The sequence below is a fragment of the Lingula anatina genome, chromosome 4 (genome assembly GCF_051362555.1).
Source record: "Lingula anatina isolate TDL-2025a chromosome 4, LinAna3.0, whole genome shotgun sequence".
NCBI lineage: Eukaryota > Metazoa > Brachiopoda > Lingulata > Lingulida > Lingulidae > Lingula > Lingula anatina.
In genome coordinates, this window is record NC_141770.1 from 12,797,978 (window position 1) to 12,825,342 (window position 27,365).

The 27,365-nt window shown below is 36.2% G+C and overlaps 3 protein-coding genes across 4 annotated transcripts; all 3 read left to right on the forward strand.

Annotated features, from left to right (window-relative positions):
• The first annotated feature begins 40 nt into the window (after positions 1-40).
• On the forward strand, positions 41-10,862 carry LOC106173955 (DDB1- and CUL4-associated factor 11). 2 transcript variants are annotated; one of them, XM_013555300.2, is made up of 17 exons: positions 41-310; positions 1,173-1,282; positions 1,734-1,765; positions 2,094-2,192; positions 2,664-2,731; positions 3,315-3,415; positions 3,893-3,995; positions 4,337-4,380; positions 4,639-4,765; positions 5,099-5,156; positions 5,488-5,580; positions 6,164-6,256; positions 6,568-6,657; positions 7,104-7,167; positions 7,711-7,863; positions 9,610-9,716; positions 9,959-10,862. In XM_013555300.2, the coding sequence occupies exons 1-17, from the start codon at positions 156-158 to the stop codon at positions 10,139-10,141; spliced, it is 1,680 nt and encodes a 559-aa protein (XP_013410754.2). In that variant the 5' UTR covers positions 41-155; the 3' UTR covers positions 10,142-10,862. The 2 variants fall into 2 exon arrangements, with proteins under 2 accessions (XP_013410754.2, XP_013410755.2); XM_013555301.3 differs by lacking the exon at positions 1,173-1,282 and having other exon boundaries at positions 41-219.
• A 3,143-nt stretch (positions 10,863-14,005) lies between these two features.
• Positions 14,006-20,278, forward strand: LOC106173950 (glutathione synthetase-like). The gene is made up of 13 exons (XM_087012092.1): positions 14,006-14,178; positions 14,471-14,556; positions 15,083-15,269; positions 15,509-15,584; positions 15,993-16,156; positions 16,548-16,590; positions 16,845-16,918; positions 17,135-17,299; positions 17,696-17,765; positions 18,171-18,362; positions 18,531-18,612; positions 19,060-19,249; positions 19,579-20,278. Exons 2-13 carry the CDS (start codon positions 14,472-14,474, stop codon positions 19,700-19,702), a joined length of 1,452 nt encoding a protein of 483 aa, XP_086868218.1. The 5' UTR covers positions 14,006-14,178; position 14,471; the 3' UTR covers positions 19,703-20,278.
• An 857-nt stretch (positions 20,279-21,135) lies between these two features.
• LOC106153541 (glutathione synthetase-like) lies at positions 21,136-27,168 on the forward strand. The gene is made up of 12 exons (XM_087010780.1): positions 21,136-21,208; positions 22,219-22,405; positions 22,709-22,760; positions 23,170-23,333; positions 23,524-23,566; positions 23,723-23,796; positions 24,150-24,314; positions 24,726-24,795; positions 25,208-25,399; positions 25,833-25,914; positions 26,531-26,720; positions 27,045-27,168. The coding sequence occupies exons 1-12, from the start codon at positions 21,136-21,138 to the stop codon at positions 27,166-27,168; spliced, it is 1,416 nt and encodes a 471-aa protein (XP_086866906.1).
• Positions 27,169-27,365: the final 197 nt, after the last annotated feature.

Consider the following 27,365-nt stretch of genomic DNA (forward strand, 5'->3'; position numbering starts at 1 on the left):
CACCAATGACGTCCAATTAAACTGCTCCATTTTTGTCAGTCCGTACCACAGACAGGATCAAAATACAGGTCAGCTGTGTTTATGTAAAGAAAATCGTTGTTCGAGGCACTAGGGGTCGCGCAAAAATAGGAGCTAAATGCAGCAACTTCGATTGTATGGGCTCGCAGAATTCCTCCGGTCGACGTAGAATGTCTGATCGAAATGCCGGACAAAGATCAGGTGCGGTAGGCGATGGCGATTCGTCTTCAGCCGCAGGAGGACGAGAGGAAGACCCTGATTTGGCCACCATTTTGTCATATTTAATTCGAAGGTATATAAAATAGTACCGCAAAACTCACAACTGACAGCGATAAATTCTACCAAAATATAAACCAAGGGATGCAGATGCGTTATAGAAGATACAAATCCTATGTTGTCAGGTTGTCACTGTCAGGGCATAAATAGTTTGGCTAACAACCTCGGGTCAACTGCACCCTGACACCTGCTGGACATGGCCCAGCGTGACTCAGCTGATATTATGTAAACAAACATGAGATCAAGCTGTGGATTCTACCTTCTAATATTATCATCCTTTGGATGATGTTTAGAAATGTTAATTTTGCTATCGCTGAATGCTATGGTGCATCATTAGAAGCCTTCAACAGGGGACCTGTTTATATTCTAGATATTCCACAAAACCACTCTGAAATGAGATTTTTGCATATGTTCATTTGAATATTGCACAGCCCATAAAGACTACAAATTTGTTTTTATTTCTTAATTGGTTTTACCTTAAATTGAGTAGATGTTGTTGGCTTCTAGTTTCTTTAAAATTTGGCATGATGCATTTTAATTGTATCATGCACCTGTATTGCTTTTGTCTCCTATCCTGAAAAAAAGGTATTTTAACTTGCCTAGTAAATCCATTGCTTCAAAAAAAAAGTGAAATACCATTTACACTAAAGTGAAAAGAAAAAAGAAAGATTAAAATGACTTTCAGAATGACAGTTTATGGTATCTGATCAGGATCAAACCGCAAAGATACAAAAGCACAAAAGATCTTTAACAAGACAGCTTTGAATAACTGTTTTTGAAAAAATCTGCACTTTCACTAGCACTTACATGCAGAAAATTATTTTCCATGCCCAATGTTAAAGAAGGCCTCCTTAGAGACATGTTTTGTGTGCTTCTAGTGGCCAAGTCAGGATCCTCCCCTCCACTGGGTTTGGTGCTGATGATGATGATGAAGATGATGATGATGATGATTATATGATTTCATCACAAACAGCTGTTGTGCCAGAAGGTAGCAAAATTAAGGTCGTTTCCACTTTGAGGAGTATATTTTAGTAATACAGTCTATACTGGTACTCACTGAGAGATAATAACATATATTTGTGCTACAGGGGAATTTAACTTCATTTCACAAGTGCACCAGTTTCTAGTAGTTTAGTTCAGTTCGTTAGCTGTTGCTAAAACGTTAAGGTGACTCTTATTTGATTACCAAGCTGTTGAATAGTCAATCTTTCTTATTGTTTCAGTACAGACTGTAGCACTATAGTATACATCTATACTGCGAAAAGGGCTTAAAATGAAGCAGTGTCATGTGAGGAATTTGCCATACTGACATCCTTATTGTATAAAGCAGAAATTAACTAATTTTGTTTATAAGATAACATTGAATGCATGGTATTGACGGGAAGGAAAATTAATGACTTACTATATTTCATAATAATCATATCTTATTTTCTTTTCAGCTGAAGAAAACCCTGACACAAACACCATAGATGTAAGTGTGATGCTTGTTTCCTTTAATGGTATATGTTAGGTTGTTATATTAGTATATTAAATTACTTTTGTTATTCTCAAGTTGAAACACAGGATTATCAGGCCCGTAGCCAGAAATTTCAGAGGGGGGTTCATTTTCTGAAAAAGTGGACCTTTTACCATAAAATCCTCAAGTACATAGGTCAAATTTTACCCAGAGTGGACCTTTTCTCAGCAAAAGGGGTGGTTCTTTCGAACCCCCCCCCCCCCCCCCCCCCCCCCCCCCCGGCTACGGGCCTGATTAGATTGAAATATCCAAGTTATAATATTTTGTATATATTTCTTTTTAGAGAAGTGAGTTTCGACAAGAGGTTCTCCTCCAGTCCGAGGGCTGTTTGAACTACAATGGGGCCTTATCTAAACCTTCTATTGTAAACATGGTGCAGAGGGTGGGTATCTGGTACCAGTTTTTACAAAAAGTCTGAAGTTATGGTGCTTATATAAATTAACGCGCATTTTACAGTTGAATATATGAAGTTGTCCTTGCTACATTGGTCTTGGAGCATTTTATAATGTAAAATGTAGTTGAGATATCTTATTGGCTTGGCTAGTCTAAAGTTCCTGGGCTTAAGATTTTATAATTTTATGTTTAATACTATTTGATTTAATTAAAACCACTAATTCAAGCCATATTTGGTCAATATTAGAAGAGACAACATTCTAGTAAAAGAAATAAATTATTTATTTTATTATTTAAGAAAATCATAAGATTATTTTCGTTATTATTATTCTCTGAGAGTGAACAAGTGCACATATGCATGTACTTACCTGACATCAGAAATGTTTTATATAACACAAATTCCTTGATAAAATATTTTAATGAAAATTACTAGTAATAAGGCAGTGATTGTTTATTTCAGCGTGAAATAGGGTTAATGAACGGAAGCAAGAGTTTCACTCGGGCAGACTGTTGTGTGGCTATGTCAAAGTATGTATTAAAATTTAAATAGCAGCACCATTATTAACTTGCATTTTGTGATAGTGATAGTGAAACTCTCCTTATTATTTGCATAAATAAGTGGAATTAATTTATCCATTTTTATATGAATCGAAATGTTTTTACAACTCTCTCTGTTCACAAGTTTTGTATTTTTCTAGCCCACTGATATCTTGAGGTTACTTCAAATGTGTACAAAATCATGTCTTTATAGCTGATATAAGAAAAAATGAAATTACTTGCCACAAACCCACATATGATACAAGTGATGAAACATACGAAAACATTGATAATAGATCAATATATATATACTGGGGTAGCGCTAGCAATTTTTTTCACTTAGCCATATCACCACATTTTTGTCAATTTGTTATCAAAATGGTTATAATTTGGCTAAAACATGTCAAATCTAGCCCTTTTTCTTTAGCCAATTTCAGTTAGTTTTAGCATTTGGCTAAATTGTCGAGTGTTAGTGCTACCCCAGATATATAATTGGATATATATGTACAAAAACAATAATGTATCAATATGTATAACTGGATATATGTATAAACCATGCCTCCCTTGTCTTCAGATATCTTCCCAACCACAAGGACACAGTTGCTCAGTTCCATAGCAAAGTTTTCTGTGGCACCTACTCTCAGGATGGAGACATATTCCTCTCAGCCTGTCAAGGTAGGAAACAGTTGAAGAACAGATAATCTGTTACAATATAGAGAGCTTTAATGAAATGATTTGAGAATGACTACTATATGACAATATATAAACTTGTTTCTGATAGTTTTGGGAACATTTGAGATTCTATTCAAAGATAATCATTACTTTTTAATTAGGTGATATTCTCATATAGAAACCTAGAAATTTAGCATATATAATTTCATCATATTTGCGAGTGTGTCATTGCTAATGTAGAAGTACTGTTATTTGGCTAAAACAAAAAATGAGTTCAAAGCACTCATAACTATGTTGTGTATTTGAGTCATGCATTATAACTACACAGTTATCAGGAGTTACCCTGAGTTTCACAGGTCAGTGATATCTCATCTCTTCTGTGGACATCCCTCTTGAGTTTCCATGGAGCTCTTAAACTCAGGGTGGCCACAGGTTACCTAAAACTTACTGATATTGACTGTGCCCTCTCCTACATTCCAGATCAGAATATAAGAATATTTGACACATCCTGGGGCAAGTTTACTCTCATGAAGTCAGTCAGGGCCAGAGATGTGGGCTGGAGTGTGGTGGATACAGCTTTTAGGTGTGTGTGTGTGTGGTGTTTGGTGTGTGTGTGTGTGTGTGTGTGTGTGTTTGTTTGTTTGTTTGTTTGTTTGTTTGTTTTTTTTTTGGGGGGGGACCCTGAATTGATTTTACTTTTGTTGTTTTTCACATTTTTTATCAATATATTTTCATTTTTTTATTTTTATTAAAATACATTTTTTGAAAGCCAAATGGACATATTTGCTTGTTTATAATAACTTAGAGTTGACTTAGAGATTGTCATAATATCAGTTTTTGTAAATGAAAATCATTATTTGTAAATAATAACAAAAATCATTTGTAAAGAAAAATAATTATTTGAAAATGTCCCTTTTTTTTCAGCCCTGATGGGAATTACCTGATATATTCAAGCTGGTCTGACTGCAGTAAGTAGGAGCACTGAAAGGAAATAAGGATTATAGCTTAATTCAATAGATAACATGTTTTCATCTTCAGTTTGTTTGATACCATTGATACTAATGAGGCTGTAGCACATTTCCAAACTACTTTTAAATAGTTAAAGTGGTTGTATGATCACTTGCAGGGCAACATACTTGGTCATACCAATATTGGTGATCTTCTGTACTTTGTTTGTTTGTTGGACTTTTTTGTAGGTTAAAAAATAACTTTCATTTATTTTTCAGTCCATCTATGCAACATTCATGGAGAGCATGAAGTCCATGAAGCCTTACACTTGTTCCCAGATGCTGGCCATAGTTTTTGTGCTTTCTCTATTGTTTTCTCTGCAGACAACAAGGAAATCTTAGCTGGGTAGGTTAACTCAGGATTAGACAAATCTAGGGCTACATGTATCTTTGTCTGTAATTGTCAGCAAGAAAAAGAAAAGAAATGTTTACTTATGGTAAAGTTAGTTCAGCTTTGATGAGTGAAATGTTAAACAGAAAATTGGTAAAAATGGTGCACATGAAAAAAGAAAACAGAAAATGCTGAAGGTAGCTGAGTTTGACTTAGGCTGTAATATTGTGTGTTATATATAGTAGACTAGTAAAGCTAAACTTACTGAAGAATACTTCCACATTGCAAATTGCATGTTTAAGGTATTGGATGATAGTATGTTTATACTAAATCATGTTTTACTTTCAGTTCTAATGATGGTGGTCTGTATGTTTATGATCGAGAGAGCAACCAACGATGTTTAAAGGTAAGTAAAAGGCATCATCACAGGAAGAGTCTTACAGCTAGACAAAAAAAAAAAAGATGTCAGACTGTGGACCTACAAGTCACAGAAATTTTGAGATATAGAAACGGCTTGTCATGGTTATTTAATGAACCCAAAAGTTATATAATATTAAAAGTCTTTTAATAAAAATGTTGTAGTTTTTTATGCACAAACATCTGTTTGATGTAAGACTAATTTCATTCAGTAAGTCTTGCATGCACTCATTTGTAAATCTTACTGCAAATTACCATTATCTCATGTCTTTTTAGTGAGACATTATTTTTGGATTTAATCATGTTATCTTTGTTTCTAGATTACAGCTCATGAAGATGATGTAAACTCTGTTGCCTTTGCTGATACATCGTCACATATCTTATTCAGCGGGGGAGATGATGGACTAGTTAAGGTGGGTGCTATATTTATTGTTTTGTACTGTTTTGATAGAAAGATACTGAAAAATAAAAACAAGGGCTGCAAACACTATAATGCAAATACTAGTACAAAAAAAGCAAGCATATAACTTACTTAGGCTAGAAAAATTCTGGGTTTGAGAAATCTTTGAAAGCTTTCAACCAAACAAAGCTTTCAGTTGCATCTTGTATCAGATCACACAATTTGTGACACAAAAAAAATTCTTCTTTTCCCCCTGCCAAACTAGTTGATGCTAAAGGTGACAGAAAATTGTACATCCTAGGGATAAACTATTTTATAGATTGTTGGAATATTTTTTTCATATTAATATTCATAACATTTACATGATTGATTTATTCATTATGCAATATAAATTTCTCATTGACACATAATGTGTACATAAAAAAAGTTAGAGTTTGAGTTTGTAGCAGATATCCACAATATATCCACAATAAATGAGATCAGCCTATATTACAATTTATGTTTGGTCTCTTTTGGGATCTGTTTAATCCTAAAAGGATATCACCTCCCTTGGGGGTATATGTGTTAATATATTTAATGGATGTTGATTCCTCAAGGTGTGGGACAGACGGACATTAAGTGAGGCGACCCCTGTACCTGTGGGAACCCTGGCAGGACACTCAGATGGAATCACATTTATAGACTCCAAAGTAAGTAAAACTAGGACAAAATATGGAATTTGCTTAAATTTACAATAACTGTTTCTTCAAACAATAGCTAAAGTAAAATTTATTTTCTTTACAATATTTCAGATATCTTTATATGGTAATGATGACACTAAAATATTAGGTTAGTAATAATTTTGAGTGAAATTCTTTGCTTGTACTTGCTATCTTTAAAGACAATTTGAATATAACATGAAAGATATCCTCTTGTTTTTATAATAGGTATCATGCAATGTTTCATTGAATTATTGATTTGAAATGCATGTGCTTGAGAACCATGTTCTGCATTTCTGTAGAATGACTCCAGATATCTCTTATCAAACTCTAAAGACCAGTCAATCAAGCTATGGGACATGAGGAAGTTCTCTTCTGATGATGCAATTAAGGTAAACTGAAATTGTTTTACTTACACACAATATGTAGCAAAACACAGACAGAAAATCTGATTATGTTTTTGGCAATTTTCCACCATTTCTTCCTACTTATTTCTAACAACCAAAAATCTAGTTTCAAAACATAAAACTAAAACTAAAAAGCATTTTTTCATATACAACAATCACTTTAATCTTCAATCTAAAAGCTTACAGTTTTCTTCATTGTGGCCACATAGCAAAATACAGCTAACTCAAAGTCTGACATTGCTTTGAAATTTAACTGAAAAGATTTTTCAACATGTATGCGAAATGAGAAGTTCTCAAGACAGAAGTGGTGAAAATCTTTAAATTGCCATGGTAATCTTATTTTATTGAAATCAGTATGAAACTTGCCCAATCATCTTGTATGAAATGACAAGAATAATTTGCTCACTAAATGTTTTTGACACCTTTTACAGGGCACCAAGCGTGCTGTCGCCAGGCAGAACTGGGACTACAGATGGCCTCCTGTGCCAGCGCGAGGTAGGAAAAAGTTGTAGTAAATAAGTGCCCCCATACCACACCTGGATGTAACACATTACATGTCATGTGACAAAGCATTGGAAAGCTTGTATTATAAATAATAGGTTTTAGATATGAAATGTGGACTGAACTCACAGCAAAGTGATATCTGGCAGACATGCTGAAACTGTCAGTCCTACCAGGCATGATGGATAGGATTTTTATGAATTTTTTGTAAAGGTTTAACACAAAAAAACGTGTTGTTGTTGCCCTAAAAAACTGATAGGTAATATTCTCAAGGCAGTGCTTTTCGTTAACTCAGCGAGAATGTACATCATTGTTGTGCTTGAATTATTGTTTCCCTGTGTATCAGACTGCTGAAAGCCATTGAACTGTAACAACCAATGGTCATCTGCTTAATGGCATTCATGGAAAATCAAATCTTGTCATAAAAATGCATACAAATTTTTAAGATGTCCAATTTTCTTTACTCTCATTCAGTCAAATATCACCGAATGCAACCATTCATCTGTTGTATTACCTTATTCTACACTTCTTTTTTAGTGAAAAAAGTCAAGCACGTGGAGGGAGACAGCTCTCTGATGACATACCGCGGCCACAGCGTGCTGCATTCCCTGATTCGTGCTCGGTTCTCTCCAGCCTATACAACAGGCCAGCGCTATATCTACACAGGCTGTGCCAGTGGGGGTGTGGTCGGTATGTACTCAGGTTGATCTACTGATTGATGTGTGCTTTAGCATAAGAAACAAGATGGAAGTTGTTGACAGGTGTCTAGTATGAAGTTGTAGATCATCAAGTTTACAGCATTTTGTATTTTTGTGATTGTACAGACATTTATTGCAGAAGACAAATTGATTAATAGATAATTAGTACCACCAGCGTCTACGCTGGCGGTACTCATGGTTTTAGTCCCGACCCGTCTCGTACGGCTCCGCCGGCTCCGTAAGCTCCGTTGGCTCCGCAGGGTGTCGTGGGATACAAGTCACCGTTACCGCTTCTCCTCCTAGACTGCATGGGCCTGTGTGCCCATCACTTGGATTTAAGTCACGTATAATCTCAACTTGAACCCCTGGGTATTTTTGTCTCAGTCGGTGCATTGCCCTTGGCATGACACTCGTCGAAAGGCACCCTTGTCAAAATTTTTGGAAATTCAATGCTAAATATCTCCCATACCGAAGGAATTTTGGGAAAAATTTCTACAGATGGCTGACCGAAAGTCATATGTGGAGATTTCAAATATGCCCTTGGATTTGACCTTTGACCTTTATTTCAAGGTCAAACGGGCCAAAACTTTCTAAAAATGGGAATTTTTTGCAAAAAAATTAATATTTTATGCCGATTTTCAGAAATTTTACAGATCTAACTTATAATATTATGGACAGGTGTTACCCTGAGGGTCTTCTTTCATCTTCGTGAGTTTGGGGTCAATTGGTGCATTTTCACGGGAGAAGCGGCCTTTAGATGCCGACACTGAAAACTCTCTCCAATTCTGGAACTGTTAATGATAGAGACCTCTTGTTTTTTGCATTTTGTAGAGCTTGTCAAGCGCAACACTGGAGGTGGTGTCCGTGTTTTGTTTTCGATACAGCTTAGGCATTGCACTATATATAAAAGTTCAACATCCAATATTTAGTGGTGAAAATAAAATGTGAAATACTACAAATTTAGCAGAGATACGCTCATAGTTACTATTGAACTTGAATGGGAAGACATATACTGGTAATTTAACTGTCACCTTAAAATTGGCCTCTGACCTACTTTTCACCATGAACTAAAATTTCCAGCCCTTATATCTCTTAAACTGGCAAAGATACGCCATTAGTTACTATTGAACTTCAATAGGAAGTCATATACTGGCTATCTAACTGTGATCCTGAAATTGGCCTTTGACCTTCTTTTTATGATGAACTGTACTTTGCATGTTTTCTGGCCTATATATCTCCAAACTTGGCAAAGAAATGCCCATAGTTACTTTTGAACTTGAATAGGCAGTCATAAACTGACCTTGAAATTGACCTTTGACCTACTGTTCACCATGAACTGAACTTTGAATATTTTCTTGCCCCTCATATCTTCAAAACTAGCAGAGATATGCCCAGTGTTGCCCATAGGTTTCCTCTTTTGTCAGCATATATGCAACACTGATAACACATTTCAAGGAAAACCAATAGGCCTATTGTCTAGAAAATCACTACCCATCCAAATGCGCTTACTCCAGCTGGTGGTACAATATCCGGAGGCGGTATCGCCTCTCTGATCCTCTAGTTTTAATTATGAGGGAGCAAAGTTCATTTCAACATTCTTATGTTCATAGTTAAGAATGTCTGAATGATTTTTTCATCATTATAATGCAATTTTTTTTCCTTTTGCTCATTTATGAGAGCTCTTTTTTATATTTTACTTAAAACATACTGGAATTTAAGTCTTGTGTTTCCCTTTCAGTGTATGATGTCCTCACTGGTAAGGTGGTCAGCAGATTGGACGGTCACCGTGGCTGTGTAAGAGATGTGTCTTGGCACCCGTATGAGCACACAATTATCAGCACATCTGTAAGTGTGAACAGTAGCCATCTTGGTTATGACTGCCATATTGATTATGGAATTTATCAGATTATTTATCACTGCCTTGAAGTTATCAAGGCTTTGCATCCGCGCGCACCCCCCCCCCCCCCCACCCCCCACTTCAAAATAATCCTGAATCTGCCTCTGTCACATAAATACATGTTCTGAATTCACCGTTTACAATGGTCAGTTAATGAATTGATATGATACTCATTATTTCTCATTTACAGTGGGACGGCTCTTTGGGCAAGTGGACATATAATGGTATGAAGAATATGCCACATGACATTGATTCAGATAGTGATGAGAATGCGAGTGATGATGATGATGAACGCTGTCCCAGAAGGAGCAAAAGACTAGCATCCTTGACACGTAGACTTGACCGAAGGCGATTACCTGTACATGGAATATAAATGCCTGAATACCTCTTTCTTATATGTGTTAACAACAGAAAGAAAAAGGTGTGCTCATGAGGGGTGGGGTATTTAAACAGAAACATATATGTGGAATACACCAGATCTGCAATTGAACTGCCATGCACCCTCAGTTGTATACAGATTTTTAAAAGACCACATGGTTTATATTCAAGGCATACTCACCAAATGTTATATTCTAACATGCTGTCATCATTTTAAAAATTTGTGATTATCAAAGTTGTTTCAGGAAAAATGGAATTAAACTGTTGAGAGATTTTAAAGAGAAGATGAAAGTTTGTCCTTGCTGAGATGGCATGGTTTTAATTAACCAGCACTAATTAGAATCCATACTTATATAGATATGATAGACTGATTTAAAGGTAACTTTTCTGTATCACTTTTCTGTATCACACAAAGTACAAAGGTGTTTTCACAAAATGAATTAAAATAGCAATAAAAAGACATATGAACGCTCGTGCCATGCCCTTTAAGTATGGAGGGGAGTATTTAGATTTTCTTTAGATTTAGTTACCATAAAAGATAAGAAGAAAGAAAAACTGGCAAATGTGACACTTAACTAAAATAAAACTAAAATGATGCTGACACTAATTCTTTGTGATTAAGAAGGTCCTTGAATGCAAAGGACGTTATTTATTCTCTGAACTTTGAACTGAGTTTGGGTGCCTACCCTGTGGAATAAAAAAAATATTGGTTTATATTTTAAGCCTTTGTTTTCAAATTTCTCTTCTTTTTCTTTGCAAGAGAGTCAAAATTCAAGATACGTGTATGGGCTATAGCTCCGTGGCATTTCACCTGTGTTTTTGGAAAAGTGTGGTATGTAAATGTCTACCTGATCTCTTGGACTAAGCTAGGTGGCATGCTGTGATGAGAGTAAAAGATTCTATCTATAGAAATTTATACTCCCAAACAGCGATTCAGATTTTATATCTTTTTTATGTACAGACACAGATGTGTCTGTACATATAGCCATCATCTGCGTCTGTCGTCGCCGTCGTCGCTGTCGTCGCCGTCGTCGCCGTCGTCGCCGTCGCCGTCGCCGTGCACTTTTACCGATAACACGATAAGTGGAAAACCATTTTGCCTTTTGATTTGAAACTTGCAGAACTGATGAATATTCATAATACGCAGGTCAAGTTCGAAAATCAGCATGATCGGGTCACTCTTAGGGAATTTATGCTGTTTTTTCACTTTTTTCAACATATATGCAGCACCGATAACACAATAAGTGGAAAACCATTTTACCCTTTGGCTTGAAACTTACAGAACTGATGAATATTCATAATATGCAGGTCAAGTTCGAAAATTGGCATGATTGGGCCATTTTTAGGGAATTTATGCTGTTTTTTCACTTTTTCAGCATATATGCAGCACCGATAACACAGTAAGTGGAAAACCATTTTACCTTTTGGCTTGAAACTTACAGAACTGATGAAAATTCTTAATACGCAGGTCAAGTTCGAAAATCAGCATGATTGGGCCATTTTTAGGGAATTAATGCTGTTTTTATGTACAGACACAGATGTGTCTGTACATATAGCCATCATCTGCGTCTGTCGTCGCCGTCGTCGCCGTCGTCGCCGTCGCCGTGCACTTTTACCGATAACACGATAAGTGGAAAACCATTTTACCTTTTGACTTGAAACTTGCAGAACTGATGAATATTCATAATACGCAGGTCAAGTTCGAAAATCAGCATGATTGGGTCACTTTTAGGGAATTTATGCAGTTTTTTCACTTTTTTCAGCATATATGCAGCACCGATAACACGATAAGTGGAAAACCATTTTACCTTTTGACTTGAAACTTACAGAACTGATGAATATTCATAATACGCAGGTCAAGTTCGAAAATCAGCATGATCGTGTCACTTTTAGGGAATTTATGCTGTTTTTTCACTTTTTTCAGCATATATGCAGCACTGATAACATGATAAGTGGAAAACCATTTTACCTTTTGACTTGAATCTTACAGAACTGATGAATATTCATAATACGCAGGTCAAGTTCGAAAATCAGCATGATTGGGCTATTTTGAGGGAATTTATGCTGTTTTTTCACTATTTTCAATATAAATGCAACACTGATAACACTATATAAGAAAAACGGATTGGCCAATTGTAATTATACTCACAGGAGTGGTCAATCTTACTAAAACGCAGGTTGAGTTTGAAAATCAGCATAATCAGCATAAAGTTATACTGTTTTTTTCACATTTCCTCAGATTCAATTCTTAAGCATGTTAACAGTCTCATTATTTAACTAATAAGATGCCTAAAAGTGTTTGTTTGATATTTCCTGCATCTTTACAACATTGTTAGTTGATTTTGTAAAAATGATGGTAAACTTGTTATTGTGTATTATGTTATAAAGTGTCAAAAATGGAAATAAACTCATATCATTGCAGTTTGTCAGATTCAATCATCCACTATGTTCAGAATCTCAGAATGGAGGATATTGGACATTTAACACTGTTCTATTGATACTTTTCCCATCTCATCAATTTTTTTAGTTGGTCATATAAAAATGGCAGTAAAATGTTTATTTTGTTTTATGTTAAAAAAGTGTTAAAAATGGAAATAAACCCATTTCAGAACAGTGCTGTCTTGTTTACATTTTGGCATTTTCAATATGTGACTTTGAAGTTCCATGGGCCTGAAGACCTTTGCTAGTCACATTTTCTGAATATCTGTGATACAAATATTTTATAATTAAAAATTGATGGTCATTAAGCTGTTAAACATTATGTAATATTGCATCAAAATTTGAAGAAACCCCTATTTTGGGCACTGCTTCCATGATGACCATTTAAGGAAAATCATGTCCTTTACTGTTCTCAAACTTACAGGAAAGAAACATGGGACTAAAATACAGCTTCAGTAGGCAATGCAGTCTGTTTGGTATTTTTTTTATTTTTTATTTTATTTTTATTTTTATTTTTTTGGCAGTTAAACAGTTTTTTGTGAAAATTTAATTTTTCACATATTGGCATTTTCAAGGTGTGACTTTAAAGTTCCATGATCTTGAAGACTTTTGCTTGTCACATTTTCTGAATGTCCATGTTACTAATATTTTATTAATAACATTTGATTGTCATTATGCTGTTAAACATTATTTAATGTTGTATCAAAATTTGAAGAAACCCCTATTTTGGGCACTGCTCCTATGATGACCATTTAAGGGAAATCATGTCACTTACTGTTCTCAAACTTATAGGAAAGAAACATGGCACTAAAATACAGCTTCAATAGGCAATGCAGTCTGTTTGGTAAATTTTTCTGGCAATTGAACAGTTTTTTGTGAAAATTTAATTTTTCACTTATTTGCATCTTTATTTTCTGTTCCTTGTCTGTACATTTGACAGCTTTGCTGCCTTGTTTTTTTTTTTTTTTTTTTTTTTTTTGGGGGGGGGGGGGGGGGCAGAAAGGTTCATTTCAAAATTAAAAGTATCCCACACGGGGTGTTGCGCCAAATCAAATATTTTCCCAAGGAAAATAGCAAATGTCTCCATTGAATTTAATAATACAAAAATGTTTCTTGTACCTTTTAACAGAGAAGTAGAGCTTTTAATAAGCTTGAAGTTTTAAAGATAAAAGCACACGCCCCTTCACGTCGTAAGTATGAATCAGTTTGTGAAAGAAATCAGGTCAAACAAATGAGTTTTTCGTAAATGTTTCGTGTTTCAAAAATATTGAAAATACCCATATCAAATGTCAAGGTAATGAATAATTTAAAATCAGTCAGTATTGAAAAATAAAAATGCTAACCAAAGTTGCAAGTTCGGTTTCCCTGCGCAGTGCAGTCGGCTAGGGAATTCCCAAATGACGTCACACTCTTAAGGCATGGCGCATGCGCATAACAAGTAGGCAAAGGGGCTTGTTAGGATTACTAGTGTACATGTAGTTGCCTCTTGTGAAATTCAGAATGACCTAGCACTTTTAAATATTGTTATTCTGCTAAATTTTTTTCGCTTTCCAATTTTGCAGATTTAAAGTTGAATCCAGCTGAAGGCTAAAAGTGAGTGCCCTTTATTCTGACATAAGTTATATTGATAAGCATAATTCATGTTTTTTGACGTTTGGACAGAGACTATAATTCACTAAATCAGGGGAGCGGGTGAAAAGGTAAAGCTCGGTCAACTTTAAAGTTTGGTCGACCTTGAAAAATCAAGGTTGCTTCGTCGCCTTTTGCTGGATGGCACGCGTTAACATTCTATTTACGGTCTCTGATACAATGTATGTACAACCGGTATAATACGTGCTGCATGGACAGTACATGTAATTAACTCATGGATTTTCTGTAATTTCAGGATGGAACCATGTATACCACTGCCCGTGAAAGAGGACGAGTTGCAGGAGCTGGTTTCCATGGCAAAAGACTGGGCCCTCACTCACGGTGAGTTGTTGAGTCAGGTGCGCTTTGATAGTCTGAAGGTTACGTGGTCCAAAAAAGGTTTTAAAAAATGAGAACATATTTATCAGTTGTATAAGAAAAGGGTTAGTTGGTATGAAGTTTCTATAGTGAACATTCAAAGCTATGAATTTTTGGACTATTGAATGCCTCGGACTATTGTCATTAACCCAATGAGTCAGAGAATTAAAAAAGGGACCATCAAAAAATACTCTGCCTGATTAACTGTCAACAGGGTACAAAACTAATTTCTTTTAATTTCTCAGATATTCAAGTTTGGGTTATAAATGCCTTACCTCTTATAGCACACACATAATTGATTTTGATTTAAATATTACTTATTTAGTTTAAGAATGGGACATGATGGGTATGTTGGTCAGTCCAAATACTCACCAGAGAGAAAGTGCCCAGGCTTCACAGGTGCTTTGTCCATGCCCAGATTAGATCTATATGTTATAGCTTTACCAACAATTACTGTTATTATTATCATTATAGTATGTATTATTTTTAGGAATCACTATGCGCACTGCAGACAGACCAACGTCATCAGAAGTAACTAATTACGCCCCTTTTCTGCTTCTGCCTTCACCATTCCCAGAGCGACTTTTTCACCAAGCATGCGCAGTGCAGCAAGACTTTAATCTTCTCTATCACCGAGTAGCACACGACCATGACTTTCTGCAGTCAACTCTCCAGAGGTATATGAGAAGAGTTTATCTGCTCCTCAACACTCATTCTAAAATTGGTATTCAAAATTAACTTCAGCTTCCTTGAAATGTTTCTCAGAGTATGCTGTTTATTTTTCTCCAGCAAAATAATTTCTTTTTGAACAATGTTTCTTTTATTGTTGATAGATTATAGTCATCTGGTTTAAGTTTTTTTGTTTATTTTCTGCACATGCAAATAGACTGAGAAGAATTTGGTTAATTTTTTCCAGTACAATTAAGGTGGATGATTTCACCAAGAGATTGTGGGACATTTATGAGACTGTGAGAAAGGAGGGAATTAAACAGGTAACAAAGCACCAGGAAAAGTTATATATATCTTTAATTACACTACCCCAGCGTATATACACACTTTCCTCATTCTGAAATGTATTTTTATCTATAGCCTTTCAATATGTGACCCATCATAGTGGAAAGCAGTATTCACTAGAAGTGGTTTAAAATTAGAAATCTTGTCAGATTTGTAAATTGGAATAATTTTGATTGATTTTTACTTTCATGAAAATTACAGTAAAATAACTCAATTATAAAATCACAGTTAAATAATAATGACAGTTTGCTTGTTTTTAAATGTTTCTTTATAATAAAAGGTCAACATGTGAATGAATATATGTTTCATTCATACCAAAAATGTGCTTCTTAAAAACTTTTAACCTTGAAAAATCCTCCCACTAACTGTCACCTTATATATTTCAGCCTGTGAGTCTTGCTATCAACAGAAATGATTTTATGACCGACTCTCAGGGCCGCACCCTCTCCACCCCGGAAGATGTGAACACCCTGGGGATCAAAGAGGTCGAGTTTAACACTATAGCTTCAAGTTTTGCTGGTCTAGAAACTCAAGTTGGGATTTTCCACAGGTAGAGGCAATACTTAGTTTTAATCAGGTGAAAATGAGAATGAATTTTGGTTCTGTAAGGATTGTGTTGTCAGATACGTAGTTTCATTAAATTTTCAGCAATCTGAAATATTTTTGCCTCTGTTCCACACCTAATATAAGAGTCATTTCAACTTGGCTCTCACCAATGTTAAGAAAAGAAATCAAAATTAATGAAGTGATCCCATACCAACGTTGCTATAGAATGGGGGAAATACATGCCTTTCGATATAATTGTTTGATGTTTGGGCTTATGCTGATATTCTATATAAAGTAATAGTACATGTACAAACTGTTGGTGACAATGAAATGTAAGCGAATCTATGACAAAACTGTTGAGTTACAATACATGATGAAATGCTTTTTTATTTTAGGTTTATACTTGAAAGATGTGGTCTGGCAGACAAGGTCATCAAGGTATGTGTTTGGATGCCACATTCATAGCCTGCTAACAAACATACTGTAGAGCAGTATAAGGACAATCCCCTCCCCCCCCCCCCCCAAAAAAAATATATATATATCACATAAATCAGACTTCTCTGACACTGACACACCTTCCACAGTGGCACAATAGCCTTACACATTGACATTTACCAGGTGTCACAGCCAACATTGAAAAAATCTGTCATATCTTCAAACCCCAAATTGGTGAACTTCTTCTCTTATTTCAGCTACCTGCTAATACATGTGTGCCAGGAATAGCTGGTGGTATGGTTCAGGCTTGGGAACTGTATGGCAACACAGAGTAAGTTATTCAGTGTTCATAAGTTTTCTTGTTAATTAAGTCAGCTGATAAGGCAGCTTGGTGTATGAGATTAACTTTACCTATATATGTATGTATGTATGTATGTATGTATGGCCTTGGGTTACTGTGTGCGTGCCTGTGTGCATGATTTGTGGAGTTTTTATTGACATTTATTATAAAAGCAGCATAATTTTACAATATTTACTTGAATTGCAGAGCGGTGATATTGTTTTTGACGGAGACAGTTTCGAGAAACATATTTGACCAGCGCTGGCTGGAGTGGGGGATATATGAAATCAACAGCAAGGTGAAGGTCCTCAGAAGGAGTTTCGATCAAGTTTACAGAAAGTCGCAGCTCACTGAGGATAACAAGTTAATACTGTAAGTTATCCCTTGAAATCAAGTTAGGTAATTTAGTTATGACCTTTAGAGAAATTGAATTTGAATGTTGTTTTTATGATACACAACTCTCGAAAAGATGGTTGAAGTTAGAAGGCAGGATATAACTTAAGTTATTTTATTGTCAAACAATACAACCCCCTGGTAACAGACATCTATTCCTCTGCTTAAATGGTGATGAATACACCAAAGAAAAACATTTGGTTTTCACTTTTGAAAAGCCCCATTACTGCACTATATCTGTACAAGAAACCAAGCACCTTTTTACCTCAGTGATGAAAATGTATTTTTATTCTGAATTTGAACTGAAAAATCCTGTACCTTAAAAGAATTAATTAAAATCATGCAGATTTGATCAGCTCATGCCCTGTATTTCAGTGAAGGTCATGAGGTGGCTGTGGTCTACTTCAGATGTGGATACTCCCCGAATGATTACATCACAGAGGAGGTAGGTAGATGAAGTAGGTGATGGGTGCATGTAATTCATTTATAAAGGGTTTTGATAAGACTGGTGTTATTTAATACGGTAAAAGTCCATTAAGAATTTATCTTTCAAGAGTTCAGTGCAAATACTAGAATTTTTAGTGTATTTCTGGTACATGTTCACTTAAAAAAGTCAAGTCTGCAGTCTTGGGGGTTGTAATCTTGGGAAATGTAGTATATTATGAAGTTATCAATCTTATTTGTTTTTAGAGCATAAGTCTAATTGAAAATGTATGACTCTCATTGTAGACTACCAAAATATGCAGAGTAAACTTATGCTTATTCCCAGTCCTTCACAGATACCACAAATTTTATGTCCCTTTGTATGATAATACTTACAGCCAATGATAATTACCAAACTCCATTCTAGGACTGGACAACCAGGCTAAGGATAGAAAGGTCCACTGCCATCAAGTGTCCCAACATCTACTATCATCTGGCAGGTGCTAAAAAGGTACAACAAGAGCTTGGCAGGCCGGGAGTGGTGGAACGGTTTATACAGGACTCTGAGGCTGTGAAGAGAATTAGAGCAACTTTTGCTGGCATGTACTCCCTGGAAAGGGTAAGAGAGAGAGAGAGTATTTGTAAAATTCACAATTTTCCCCATGGAGAAGATTGGGTCATTACTGTATTCACACATTCAATTAAAAGATTACTATCATGATGGTAATTTAAAGGTAGTTGACTAAAAAAAAACGTCACAGGTTACTGACACCCTTGTAATCTCCAGGATGCTGAGGGTGATGCTGCTGTTGCCATGGCAATGGAGAATCCATTCAAATATGTTCTCAAACCTCAAAGGGAAGGTGGAGGTACGTAAAAACTTTTCTGTGATCTTCATGTGACATAAGACATATCAGACTTACAAACATTTTTATATGAAGAACTCTGTTACAAGCATTAGGATGTGAGTGTTGGTTATCCTTGAAATCACAAGACCCATTTTCAAAAGTGGTTTAATTCCTGAAAAAGTGCTTTGGAGTAATACAATTTAAGACACTTGTATTTTGGGCCATGACTAATTTTTCACCCCACTTAGGACACTCAGTATGAAGTTCTGTGAAAAAATTTTCCCCATTGTTTTTTATTACTGAAGAAAAAAAACATGTAACATATACATCGCACAGACCAAAATTATATATATATATATATATAGATGTCAAAAATACATTACTTAATCTTGTGATGATGATGATGATTGTTGAGGTATTTATAAATTGACAGAAAAATTATTAAAATATGATATTATATCAATTCAGGAAATAACTACTTCGGAGAAGATGTCAGAAAGGTGTTGGAGCGTGTTCTAGACAGTGATGAAAGAATGGCGTACATTCTGATGGAGAGGATCCATCCTGTGCCTTTCCAGAACTACGTACTGCGTGCTGAATCTCCTGTACAACCCAATACCATGCTCAGTGAATTGGGTGTATATGGGGTGCTTATTGGGTGAGTGAATTGGGAATATACGTGGTGCATATACAACAGAATTGTGATATACAGGGTGCTTATAGGATAAAACTGGGAAAATACAGTGTTCACTTATGGGGAGGTTAATATTTAGAATTTTACCCTTTTTATACCAAGGGCTTAAGAATGAAATGTGTCAGTCACTTTTTCTCTATTCTTTACTGATATTAGCCTACAGGTTTCAGGCTTCTTTATCAGTCAATTTGTTTTTCTGGCTTTGCAAGTGTTTGAATTAATGTATTTGGTTCTTTGACTACACAAAGGAAAATGAAAATGATCACACCTATTTTCTTTGTTATCTTTTACAGGACCTCTGACCGTATCATCACTAACAAACAGTGCGGGCATTTACTGAGAACCAAAACCTCGGACACCAATGAAGGGGGCGTGGCAACAGGCTACTCTGCTATAGACAGCCCGTATTTAGTATGATGCAACAGAACTTTCTGTATACTGTCATTATCTTGTATAGCAGGAGAGATCAGATAATGTTGTTAACTACTGTTAATTTTAGTATAAAAACGGGATAGAATACACACTACTATAAACAGTACTTATTTTTAAGAAATTGATCGAAATCATCATGGTTTATTTAGTACTTACTGGTGCTGAATGGGGAAACTGATGCGGATTTAAAGTCAAACAATTGTTTTTTCTCAGGGTTTCTGATGTTACTTTGGACCATTTACTGATCTGAAAATATCACTGTAGTGAACAATGCTAAAAACATTCCTATTTATAAAGGGAACATAACACACTAACTCAGTAAGACAAATATGTAGCATTGCCAATAGAAGTAAAAAGCAAGAAAAAAATGCATTTAATCAGCCAGAAATGCAAGAGGAGTTCTGGATAAGCATCACTGCCATATTTCAAAAATCAAGTTAACATGTCTATTGTAATATTGTTCCTTGCTGGAGGTGCTTCACCCCGAGTGAGGTGCTGGTGTAAAAGAACCGGTTGGTTCAAAATGTAAAGCTTTAATAAAAGGGAAAATGTGCAAGATTACGCAGAGTTGCGTTTGTTATTTAATTTACCGACACCGGCAGAACTTAGCCAGTGGAAATACGCGCCAGGATTACCATTTTGAAGAAGGTAGCATTTTTTTTTTTTTTATTTTTCATTATTTCGAACGATTTTAGTAAGTTCATATCATTGATGTTTGCTGTGAACAGTTCATTTTGTCATTGTGACATTTTGAATGGGTTGCTTTGTTCTATTATACTCGGTAAAGTCCATCATGTTGGATCCGTTCCTACAGTGTATCAGTTGTTTTAGTATTTGTTTAAACAAATTACAGCAGAAGCCGCCAGATTTATTACTCAAGATCTAACAGAAAGCCGCCAGATTTATTACTCAAGATTTCAAATCCTGTGACCCTGGATGTGTGACTAGAATGTTTTGCGACTTAAACTCCCCATACGTCAAGAGCGGAGGAAATAGCTGTGTTAGGCTTTTCCATGTGGGTGAAAGGGGGGGGGGCTCTATACCGCCTTATTCGTATCTTCACGCCGCATTTATGCCAAGGTTTCCCAGTATGCTGGTTCTGAATCCACATAAACATTGTAACATTGAATGTTATCTTTTGTATTGATGTGTATATGCCCGCAGGAGCAAGATGACGCAGCTAACAGTTTTCAAAGTTTTTCCCCTAAATCGCACAGAATATTATAGGATAAATTATTCTGTGTTTCAGACGGTGTACGTTTGGGCATATAAACATGCGGAATACCAGGGGTACTGCAGTCAGAGTAGTACAAATATGCTGTTGGCAAACTGCAACGTTGGGTTCGTGTCAAAAACGACCCAGTTTACAATTTTATGGTCAACGCAGATTTTTTCGTAATTTCAGGAAGGAGCCATGCATGCCACTGCCCCTGAAAGAGGACGAGTTGCAGGGACTAGTTTCCATGGCAAAAGACTGGGCCCGCACTCACGGTGAGTTGTTTTGTCAAAGAAGGAAGGGGGGAGGGGTTGTATTTTGTTATTATATCATATCACAGACAGTAACTTCCATTTTTTTGTCTTGTTAAAATTTTGACTGACTTTGTCTTCATCGAAACAGCCACTGATTAGGTTTTTGCGCATGTGAGATTGCCCACTGGAGTATCCCACGTTGGGTGGGAGGGTTAGGGGGGTTAGGGATTGTCTTATGCTCTCTTCATACAGAGTCGTACAGAACTTAACTCCATAGATTCTAAGTTGGGTTTGTAAATGCCTTACCTATACATAAAATTGGTATTTAATTTAAAAGAACAGGAATGTTTGACAGCACATATAGGAAAGTTGATCAGTTTAAATCCTGGTTCCAGTACCATAACTCTCCCGCATCGTTACAATTTCAAACATAGCTATTATCTGACAGAATAGCTAACCACCTGATAAAATTCTATGACCCTTAATTTTAAAACATATAACAATAACTGAATTTTTTTAAAGCGTACCTCCCCCAGACTCGAAACAAAGTGAAAAATCTTGTGTATCATCATTCAAATAGCGTCAATGAGAAGTTAGGGTTCTGGGTTGTATCGATGATTTTTGGTAGGGGGAGCAATAGGCCTACAACGGTGTGGGGAAGTACATAGGACACGCAAAATACTCACCAAAGCTTAGGGACCATTCCCACAGATATTTGGATCGGTCTATCTCCCTGAGAAGTCTCACTCAATTGCTATCAGCTTAAATGTCTGTCACGCTTAGTAAAGCTGCCAGGGGGTAATCTTTACCCCCTAGCTGATTTGGTAGACGTGACAGACATTTAAGCCGGTTAGTTGATAGCAATTTAGTGAGACTTCCCGGGGAGTTAGACCGATCCAGATGGATCGATCTAGGCATGGGAAACCAGTCTTAAATGCGCTGCTTTTGGGTAGTTGGCAGATGTTTGATCTATTGCTGTAATTGGCGAGCTCAGTGGCAGTGTGATATCGTTCAATTTGTATTATTTTTAGGAATCACTATGCGCACGGCAGACAGACCAACATCATCAGAAGTAACAAATTACGCCCCTTTCCTGCTTCTGCCTTCACCATTCCCAGAGCGGCTTTTTCACCAAGCATGTGCAGTGCAGCAAGACTTTAATCTTGTCTATCACCGAGTAGCACACGACCATGACTTTCTGCAGTCAACTCTCCAGAGGTAAAACAAGAAGGGTTCAGTTTCACTGGAAGTTTCGATCCCGAAGACTCATGATAAAACAGATAGTCAAAATATAACTTCAGCTTCGTAAAAAAATTACTGAGAGCATAAATTAGTCTTTTTTCCCCAGCAGACTGTTCCTTACTGAAAAGTCATGGTCAATCTTTTATTAATGATCCTTTATAGTTTTGTGTTTGATATTGGATAAGTAAGCCGTTTTAAGTGGTTGATTGTTTTTATTATTTTAATGCAAAATGACGAAGACATATCATATATTCAGTATATATTGTTTTTTTTTTTCAGTGTTATAAAAGTGGATGACTACACCAAGAGATTGTGGGAAATTTATGAGACAGTGAGAAAGGAGGGAATTAAACAGGTGACAATTAACCTGGAAGAGTCAAAAGAATATATACATGTCTCCAGACAGTATTTTTATACGGAAAACTGAAATTTCTATAACTGAAGCCTTTCAATATTTGACAAAGTAAGGTTAAAAAGAAAAAAAAGCATGTACACGTGTACTTTAAGTGGCGTAAAAGCGGGAAACTTGTTACAAATTTGAAAAACTGGTCTTTTGCAATTGATTCCTCATTTTCACATCGAACGATTATGAGAGATGCCTTGATATATAATAATTACAATTTTCTTTATAAAATCATCATATGAATATATGATACATGCGAACCATAAGTATGATTCTTGAAAAACCGCATTAAAATTGTGAAAATTGCCCTTTTGTTCACTAACTGTGTATATTTCAGCCTGTGAGTCTTGCTATCAACAGAAATGATTTTATGACTGACTCTCAGGGCCGCACCCTCTCCACCCCGGAAGATGTGAACACCCTGGGGATCAAAGAGATTGAGTTTAACACTATAGCTTCTGGTTGTGCTGCTTTAGCGACTCAAGTTGGGATTTTCCACAGGTAGAAGTGATACGTTTGGGGGCGTTTAGATGCTTCTTGTATTAAATTGGAAAGTTTGGTGTGTTGGTCAGCTCCGTAGGGAAATACCACACCTTCGTCAATTTTTCAACAATGCAAAATGCAAACCATTTGTGACAAACAAATATATCATACAAGTACATACATGATGAAATGTTGCTGTATTTTTCAGGTTTATATTTGAAAGATGTGGTCTCAAAGACAAGATTAACAAGGTATGTGTGAGATTGTCACACGCTCTACAGTACCTAAAATGTACTGTCATAGAATTAATTAATTAAGCGCTCTGCATTGTTCTTTACTAGTGACAACCATTGTTCTAATTGGATTGAATATTGTGGTAATGCAATTTTAATTCGCTCTTCTTTCAGCTACCTGCCAATACAGGTGTCTCAGACATAGCCGGCGGAATGGTTCAAGCTTGGGAACTGTATGGCAACAAAGAGTAAGTCACTGAGTGTTCACTCTTTTCTCTTATTAGATTATTTGACGAAGCAACTTTGTGTAACTGTACGCTATGTATAAGTTTAACTTTAGTGTTGAGATGCTAAAACGCAGTGTTATATGTGTAATGGCTTGTTCAAGGACGGAGAATTGGGCAAGTATAGCAACAAAGACCTACTTAAATACCAATGCAAGTGATTTTTTGTACAAAAGGCACTGACATAGCTTAATCATTTTATATCTCCTCTTATAAATAAACAAATTAAGATCTAATTAAAACTGCGTTAAAGACGAGAGTCGCTTTACTGAAATAATTGATCAAGTAAATTTTGGCCACATTTACTTGAATTGCAGAGCGGTGATGTTGTTTTTGACGGAGACTGTTTCGAGAAACATATTTGACCAGCGCTGGCTGGAGTGGGGAATATATGAAATCAACAGCAAGGTGAAGGTCCTCAGAAGGAGTTTTGATCAAGTTTACAGAAAGTCGCAGCTCACTGAGGATAACAAGTTAATCCTGTAAGTTATCAAGTTAAGTAAATGAGAAGTTACTAGTGATATTTGATAAACAGTATATTTGTTCATGTATTGATCGATTGATTACAATGACGTGACTTGGTATTGCACATTTCTGCCTTCTTATTTTCGAAATCTTTTGGTTAGGTGAGGTTTCACTCAAGAGCAACATCCAAAGTCAGTTTGTTTGCTTTATGTTCGTCATTGCCATCTATGTCATATACTGTTTGGATAGCCACCAGGAAAGAGACCAGGAAACTTATTGATTTGAGACTTTTAGAAGCATTTGTTTGCACTGTGTACCCCCGAGAAAAAGAATCCCTTTTTAACCTCAGTGCTGAAAATAAGTTTTTTTAACCGAAGTCGGACTGAAATATTCTACATGAACTTCATCAGTGCGTGTCCTGTTTCCAGTGAAGGTCATGAAGTGGGTGTGGTCTACTTCAGATGTGGATACTCCCCTAATGACTACATCACAGAAGAGGTAAGTCCAGTGGGTGACTACACTTTTTGCCGGTACTGTCGGTTGTTACATCGCCGAACCGTATCGTCCCAGCATCGTCACTCCCGACTGGTAAAAATGCTACACATGAAGTTCACCCAAAAACTTAACTGTGAATAGCGGGTCCTGATATTGAAATAATTTCAATCGTCATCCAAATCGTGAACCAAATGCAAGTCCCTGAAATTATGACGAAGTTATCAAATTCATTTTGCGCAAAAAATCTAATTGGAAATTCCCATCAATGTAACTAATCTATCAAAGTACCCAGACTCTGATTTATTGTATCAAATACTCCATGAGAGCACATTTTTTTGTTTTACATGTGCTGTTTTTTTTTTTTTTTTAATAATTACCCATAGTTATAACATGCACCAACTGTATGTACATGTAGGACTGGACAACCAGACTAAGGATAGAAAGGTCCACTGCCATCAAGTGTCCCAACATCTACTATCATCTGGCAGGTGCTAAAAAGATACAACAAGAGCTTGGCAGGCCAGGAGTGGTGGAACGGTTTATACAGGATTCCGAGGCTGTGAAGAGAATTAGAGCAACTTTTGCTGGCATGTACTCCCTAGAAAGGGTAAGAGAGAGAGAGAGAGAGAGAGAGAGGGAGAGAGAGAGAGAGGGGCATAGGCCAAAATGTGACAGTATTCCTAGATACAAGATTTTTTATTGAGATTTTGAATTAAGTGCAAGCATAAATTTTCAAAATGATAAAGGCTTAATGATGATCAGGTGTGAGTAATTAGTGTAGTTTTTCAATTAATTTTCAAACCCAGTATGTGACGACCAATATTTTCCAGACAGTACGTGTTTGCTTACATGATTTACTGACAAATTGCTTACAAAATTGAATACGCAACCGTGTTGCTCCATCAAACCTAGTTTACACAGATTTTTTTCATAAAAGATTGAATCACATAAAGAGTTAGCTGATAAATATGATATATATATATATATATATATATATATAGTAAGATATCGAAATATTACTAACACCCTTAATTCTCAAGGATGCTGAGGGCGATGCTGCTGTTGCCATGGCAATGGAGAATCCATTCAAATATGTTCTCAAACCTCAAAGGGAAGGTGGAGGTAAATACATACTCATGATCTTCATGTAACATCAACTTTGTGAGGCTAAATGATAATATAAACACTGGCAAAGAATTAAATCAAGTACTTTCTTATAAGCACCAAGATTGAGTGACAATCTTCCTAGAAATCACATGGACAGTGGCGGTTTTAGAGGGGGGCTTCCCTTCCGCGGACCCCCCCCCCCCCCCTTCAAATAATCCTGGATCCGTCCCTGCAGGGACTCTTGGCAAATGTGGCTTCCTTGAAGAACTCTTGCATTTTGATTGCGATACAGACACTTTACATCCAATTTTTGACACTAAGTTTGAATTCTTCGTAATATCTAGCTGGATCTCCAGACATTTCAATATTGTTTAAAAAGGAAAAGAATATGCCATCTTGTAACATACGGCTATAAATCACATAGCCTTAAAAGCATTTACATCTTAAATTATTTACTTTTTACGTAAATAAACAATAGATCAGAAGTAGTATAGACAGCATGAAAAGCTGAACAAATTATGATAATCATTTTCATTTTCATAAGTGAACAAATGTCAGAAATACAAACATGTGATCATGATGGTTGTTGAGGAATATTGATAATACCGAAATGAAATTTCGTTACACACAGGAAACAATTACTTTGGAGAAGATGTCAGAAAGGTGTTGAGGCGTGTGCTAGACAGTGATAAGAGAATGGCGTACATTCTGATGGAGAGGATCCATCCTGTGCCTTTCCAAAACTACGTACTGCGTGCTGAATCTCCTGTACAACCCAATACCATGCTCAGTGAATTGGGAGTGTTTGGGGTGCTTATTGGGTGAGTGAATTGGAAATATACACGCTGTTACCTTTTTCGTATCAAGTAAAAGAATGGTAATCAAATAAAGTTTTCTTGTACTGAAACACTAAGTAACATCAGTCATACACGGCATTTCGGTCCACCACCCAGTTATGTGGCAACTGTGGGCCTGCTCACGTGAACGGTGATTACATATCAGAGTCCGACGCACAGTTATAAAAAACTGATGTTCTTTAGTCTCTAAGTAAAGAATGCTTCTATTCTTTTTATCTTATCTATAGATCATGGACCCCCCTTGCATAGTAAATAAATGATATTTCTTTTCTTGTATTTCTCTTACAGGACCTCTGACCATATCATCACTAACAAACAGTGCGGGCATTTACTGAGAACCAAAACATCGGACATCAATGAAGGCGGCGTGGCGACAGGGACTTCTGCTTTAGACAGCCCGTATTTAGTATGAAGCATAGAAGTAGAGAAAATGTAACAAAATTTCCTACAGTCAGTAATATGTGAAAGCAAGAAAAAAAGTAACTATTGTAGACTACGCTCATTTTAATACAAAGCTTGATAGAATACATACTGCTGTAGGCTGTTTTTATTCATAAAGTGTGCTTCTAGCTACGGGCTGCCGGGCTACTTGTTTTCCCACTGCTGATT